Below are 6,594 nucleotides of genomic sequence, written 5' to 3' on the forward strand. Positions count from 1 at the left end.
GCATTGCACTGTAGCAGCCAGATTTTGTTGCATCTGATAATTCTTGAAATTTGTGCCTAACTAGAAGACTTACATTTGCAAAGGACTTAACCATTGACCAAGTACAACCATGACTGGTGATAAAAAAGAACAGTGATTATATTGGCTCTTTCGTTGTAATGTATTTATAGTAAAAATGCAGCATAGTTCATAATTATAATACACTAGCCAAGCCTTAATACCTGTTTTGCTTAGGTGAGCACTTGGCATTCATATTTTTAAAGCAGCATTTCCTAAAGTGTGTTCCTTATAGTATTAATTTAAAGGGATGTTAACTAATAGCAGTTTCTAACATTTCAAAAAGGAGGTTCATGTTGCCAAATAAATTTGAAAAACATTGACTTAAAGTTTTCTTTATTTAAGAGCCTCTTTAGGCCTGGTAAAATTCATTTTTTTTCTCCAAATTACTTGACCATGGAGCTGTTTTGCAGAGCACATCCTGGGACTGGTGTTATACAGAGCAATTTTTTCTTTAACTTACAATAGTTTAAATATAGCAAGAGTTTTGTTTTTGTTTTTGTTTTTGTTTTTTTTGAGACAGAGTCTTGCTCTTGTCACCCAGGCTGGAGTGCAATGGCATGATCTCAGCTCACTGCAACCTCCACCTTCAGGGTTCAAGCAATTCTCCTGCCTCAACCTCCCAAGTAGCTGGAATTACAGGCGCCTGCCACCACGCCTGGCTAATTTTTGTATTTTTAGTTGAGACAGGGTTCCGCCACGTTGGCCAGGCTGTCTCAAACTCCTGACCTTGTGATCCGCCTGCCTCAGCCTCCCAAAGTGCTGGGATTACAGGCCTGAGCCACCGCACCTGGCCTATAGCAAGACATTTTACCCTTACCTATTAAAAATATCTGGAATGGGCTGGGCACAGTGGCTCACGCCTGTAATCTCAGCACTTTGGGAGGCCAAGGTGGGTGGATCGCCCGACGTCAGGAGTTTGGGACTAGCCTGGCCAACATGATGAAATCCCATCTCTACCAAAAATACAAAAAATTAGCCAGGTGTGGTGGTGGACGCCTGTAATCCCAGCTACTTGGTAGGGTGAAGCAGGAGAATCGCTTGAACCCAGGAGGCAGAGGTAGTGAGCCAAGATTGCACCATTGCGCTCCAGCCTGGGCGACAAGAGTGAAACTCTGTCTCAAAAAAAAAAAAAAAAATCTGGAGTCAATTTGAATGCATTAAAAATAGTTTTTATCACAGAGATTCAAAATGTTGATTAAGCATTATCTTTTCTCTCTTAATTTTTAGGTACGAAAAAAGGACCAGATCAATATTGAAACAAAGAATAAGACTGTTCGTTTTATTGGAGAACTAACTAAGTTTAAGATGTTCACCAAAAATGACACACTACATTGTTTAAAGGTTGGTGCTAAATTGGTTGATTGCTTTTAATTGAAAAGTTTAAAGTTTTAGTGTTAAATGGTAGATAAAGTGAAATAATTTAATATTTGATTAATCCAAAAGAAGACCAAGAAAGGAAGAAAAAGTAACATTAAACAGGTGTGCAAAATACAAAACAAATAGTTAAGATCTTAGATACTTATGCAGTTCTACCAGTAATAACGTGAAACCTGAAAAGGGTGAAATACATCAAGTAAAAGCCTTAAAAATATAAAAGTTGATTAAAACAACTATTAGGAGCTATCTACAACTGTTACCCTTAAATATGAAGATGAGAAAAATTAAATTAAAAGATGGGGAAAATAGTGCTATACAAATACTAATAAAATGAAAGCTGGTTTCTCTGTGTTATCGTAGAGGTTAAAAATATTGACTGGCGGTAGTTATCTTACTCTGTCATATGAATACAAACATTTCTACCTAAACTAGAACGTCCCATACTTATGAGTTGCCATCCCTGGAGAGCTGTAGAAATTTTTTCTCACTTGGCTACCAGTGAGTTCACAGTATTACAAGGGGTTATTAAGTTCAACCTGTAACACTTTTGACAAAAGCATGAAATATTATTAGAAATAAAGGGCCAGGTGCCGTAGCTCACGCCTTTAATCCTAGCGCTTTGGGAGTCTGAGGTGGGTGGATCACCTGAGGTCAGGGGTTCAAGACCAGCCTGACCAACATGGAGAAACCCCGTATCTACTAAAAATACAAAATTAGCCAGGCGTGGTGGCTGGCGTGCACCTGTAATCCCAGCTACTCGGGAGGCTGAGGCAGGAGAATCACTTGAATCCAGGAGGCGGAGGTTGTGGTGAGCCAAGATCACACTATTGCACTCCAGCCTGGGTAACAAGAGTGAAACTCCATCTCAAAAAAGAAAGAAAGAAAGAAGGCTGGTTTGTAATGATGAAGAGGTTATTTTAACAGGAAAAGATTACCTTTCTGAATCAGTATGCAGCCAATAACATAGCTTCAAAATATGTAAAGCAAAAATTGGCAAGAAATTGGTTTCTATTGTATCATGATATGAACTAGATTAAAACTTACTTGATTCTTATTCATCATGCAAATTGCCTCCCATTTCAAATTTCAAATACTGTATTCCAAAATCTGAAAAAAATTTGAAATCTGAAACATTTCTGATCCCAGGCATTTTAGATAAGGGAAACTTAACCTGTAGTAAGAAATGGGAGGCAATTTGGATGATGAATAAGAATCAAGTAAGTTTTAATCTAGTTCATATTATGTAGTACTATGTTCTTTGCAAATCATGCCATAGAAGGACAAAAAAGGGCACAAAAAGATACTCCTTATAAGCCAGAAAAACCAAGTGATTAAATGATACAATAGAAACCAAGTTCTCAAATGTCTCAATCTGTTTTAGTTTAGAAAATATGCATAAATGATTAGGAGGGTAAATACTAAAATGTCCTAGTGATATGTTGTGTCTATAAGTCATATAATGAGCAAATAATACTTTTGTAGTGAGAATTTTGGAAAATAAATATATAGACCAAAACAAAAGGCATTGAGAAAAAGTCTGCTGTGTACGTGGCATGTGTTTAAATACAAAACATCTAATAATAAATATAGAAAGGGCTTTGACATTCGTTTCCACATATCTTTCTGTGAAAGACATTAAATATATTGAAGTTTTTCAATACAAATTAATGGCAGAACACAAAAGATGCCCAGCAGTGAACTCGAGTAGACTCACTTCTGTTTTTTACATTTTCCAAGTTCTTACACACATTAGATGTATGATAATTTCTTCCTCTACTAGGATTGAAGAGTTGCCTTTGTAGTTTTCATCATTCTTCCTGTTGCAGATGCTTCTGTCAGACTTCTCTCATCACCATATTGAAATGGCATGCACCCTGCTGGAGACATGTGGACGGTTTCTTTTCAGATCTCCAGAATCTCACCTGAGGACCAGTGTACTTTTGGTAAGGGCTTGAGGATCCTGGAAAGAGCTAGAGGTTCTTGATTTACCTGTGCTTCAGAGGTTGAAAATATTGACCACTGCTGGTTATCTTATTCTTTCATAAGAATACAAACATTTCTGTCTAAACTGGAACATCCCATACATATGAGTTGCCATCCCTGGAGAACTGTAGACATTTTTCTCACTTGGCTACCAGTGAGTTCACAGTATTGCAAGGGGTAATTAAGTTCAACCTGTAACACTTTTAACAAATGATGCAGATGAGCAGGCACCCAATACTGTTTTTTAGAGCAATGTTTATGAATGTTTTTGTTATGTTATGAATGTTTTGGTGCATCTCAAACCATTATTCGTGTGTCATGTAAGCACATAAAATGTAAGCTTAAATTTTAAAATTAAGGCCAGGCGCAATGGCTCATGCCTATATTCCCAGCACTTACAAATACCAGCCTGGGCAACATAGTGAGACCTCCTCTCTACAAACACATTTTAAAACTAGCCAGGCATGGTGGTGCTTTCCTGTAGTCCCAGCTACTCAGGAGGCTGAGGTGAACTTGGGAGATCAAGGCTGCAGGAGCCGTGATCTTGCCACTGCACTCCAGCCTGGGTGACAGAATGAGACCCTGTCTCGAATGAATGAATGAATGAATACCCACACAGCTATAGGGGGGATGATAAAAAGAAATGAAATATAATTACCATCTTCAAAGTGATTCACCTCTAATGGGTGAGAGTTAACTACATAATTCTAGTACAATGTTGTAGGTACTGTAATGGGGGGCTGCAGAGGATATTGTGGGCTCATGGAGGAGGTACTTAAACCAGACTGAGAGTAGGAAAGATCTCCCCTAATGGCTTGATAGTATTTATGGAGTGTGAACTCTGTGCTAGACCCTTGGAATATAAAGTTGGAAGAGTTTCTGCCCTTACGTAGTTTATAACCTAATATGACAGTCAGACAAATAAATAGAGAATTGAAATACATTATGGGAAGTTAAAAAAAAAAAGACATACATTATGGTAAATGTATATGCCTAGGGTATTTTGGGTGTAGCTAGAAGAGACACCTAATTTACTATATCAGGAAAGGGTTCTTGGAAAAAACAGTTTTTATTTTGGAGACCTAAGCTGAGTCTTAAAGGCAGAGATGAGAAACCAGTTGAATAAAACTGCTGCAGGTAAGACTGGAGGGGAGGGTAGGCACACACTAGCTTATAAGGAGCCCAGAGTGCCATGCTAAGGAGCTTGAGGTTTTTTTCCTGGTGGCAGTGAATAACTGTTGAAGGATTTTAACTAAGCAGGTAGAGTGGTTATGATCAGATTCATGTTTTTAGAAAGATTAGTGTGGAGGCGATAACTGCTGAGACCAGGGATACAGAGAACAGTTAAAAGGCTGTTTTAAAAACCTAGGGAGACAACAATGAAGAAGTGAATTGGGGTATGGATGGTTGGGGAGAAACTGGAGAATTCTGACTTGCTATATGAAAATTTTTAGGAGGTAGAACTGAGGAGACTTGGTGGTGAGATATAAGGGATGAGGAAGCAGAAAATACACTAAGATAAGACTAAAATTCTGCCATGGGCATCTGAGCAGATGATGGCGCCAGTCACAGACATGGGGGAATAAAGGGGAGGAAACAGATGATGAGTTTGGTTTGAAGCACATCAGTGCTTATGGGATCATCTGAAATGTATTCACATTTATTTGAGAAGACATAACCTTTTAACTGGTTTGCCTTCAAAATTATTCTTGGCTAATGTTAAAATTAGTTTCGGATATGTGTGAGTGTGCGTGTGTGGGAGAAAAGGTTCTAAAGCAGGCCAGATAACAGGTTGAGACTAATTGAGATTAAAAGCTGGATTATCTGTGTACAAGTGATAAGTTAAATGATGCATTCTATTTTGTCCAAAGAACTTACAGGGTGCTGTCATTAAGTCTCTAGCTCTATTTAACATGGGAGTGTTTTCTTGTCTGTTTGGAAGACTGAATATTTAACAGGCATTCACTAATTATAGTACAAAGATGTGTCAGTGTAGGGGCTTAGGTACAGTCAGTGTACTATAGAAATCCTTGGAGACAAGAGAAACAGTTATGAAACTTGGTATACCCACAATTTAACTTATAAATAGCAAAACTTTCTCCTAGTAGATGATGATTTTGCACGGATAGAAAAGCAGTCCATAGGAAAGAGTGAACGTGTTTTTAAAAATTCATTCATTTATTCATGCATTGTTAAATATGAATTGCATGTCTGTCAGGCACTGTTTCTGGTGCTACATATGTGACAGTGAAAAAGATACAGCCCTTGCCCTTCTTGAGCTCACATACACCCAGAACTTGAAATCCACCACCACCCAGCACCCCAGTCCACAACGCTGCTTGAAGCTCATCAGTGATCTCCCTCTGCACATTTAAACCCAGCCTTCTCACCTTCGTGTGCAGTGCTCTCTATTACCCGTCCCCTCCCTCCTCTTCTCTCTTGCACTGCTCCCTGCTGGGAACACACTGGCCTTCTGTTCTGTGCCACATCTGCCTTTCTTTCTCCTTGGGCCTCTGCATGCTTGCTCTTCCTGAGGTTCTTCAGCCTTTGTTATCCTTCAGATCCTAGTTTAAATGTCACTTTCTCAGAAAAACCTTCCCTAACCCACCCCGAACTAAAGTAGGTTCTCTGTTGTTTCAGATTGCAGTACTTATTGTTCATACTACTGTTGCAATTATTATTGAAAAGAATAGTAGTTGATTTATTTGTTGATTTTATTCTGTCTTCTGACACCAGACTATTAAGCTTCCTGAAAGTAGGAATCATGTCTGTCCTGTTCACTGATGAGTTTCCCGTGCCTGCCATATTGCATAACACTAATTAAGTACCAAGTAATTTTTGTTTGTTTTTGAGACAGGGTCTCCTGCTGTTGCCCAGGCTGGAGTGCAGTGGTGTGATTATAGCTCACCGCAGCCTCCAACTCCTGGGCTCAAGTGATCCTTCCACGTCAGCCTCCCGAGTAGCTGGGACTATGGATGCACACCACCACGCCTGGCTAATTTTTTTATTTTATAGACACAGGGTCTCACTATGTTGCTGAGACTGCTGTCGAACTCCTGGCCTCAAGTGATCCTCTTATCTCGGCCTCCCAAAGTGTTGGGATTACAGGCATGAGCCACTGCACCTGGCTACTTTTCTTTCTTTCTTTCTTTCTTTCTTTTTTTTTTTTTTTTT

At 39.0% G+C, this 6,594-nt stretch overlaps 1 protein-coding gene across 2 annotated transcripts in view; it reads left to right on the plus strand.

Annotated features, from left to right (window-relative positions):
• UPF2 (UPF2 regulator of nonsense transcripts homolog (yeast)) overlaps nucleotides 1-6,594 on the plus strand; it is a 140,571-nt gene that overhangs the window by 81,779 nt on the left and 52,198 nt on the right. For both annotated transcript variants that reach the window (XM_011974897.1, XM_011974896.1), the window contains exons 10-11: nucleotides 1,288-1,401; nucleotides 3,264-3,380. In XM_011974897.1, the coding sequence (XP_011830287.1) occupies nucleotides 1,288-1,401; nucleotides 3,264-3,380 (231 nt within the window). The remainder of the gene's footprint in view (nucleotides 1-1,287; nucleotides 1,402-3,263; nucleotides 3,381-6,594) is intronic.

This window comes from Mandrillus leucophaeus, unplaced genomic scaffold (genome assembly GCF_000951045.1).
Source record: "Mandrillus leucophaeus isolate KB7577 unplaced genomic scaffold, Mleu.le_1.0 Scaffold15, whole genome shotgun sequence".
NCBI lineage: Eukaryota > Metazoa > Chordata > Mammalia > Primates > Cercopithecidae > Mandrillus > Mandrillus leucophaeus.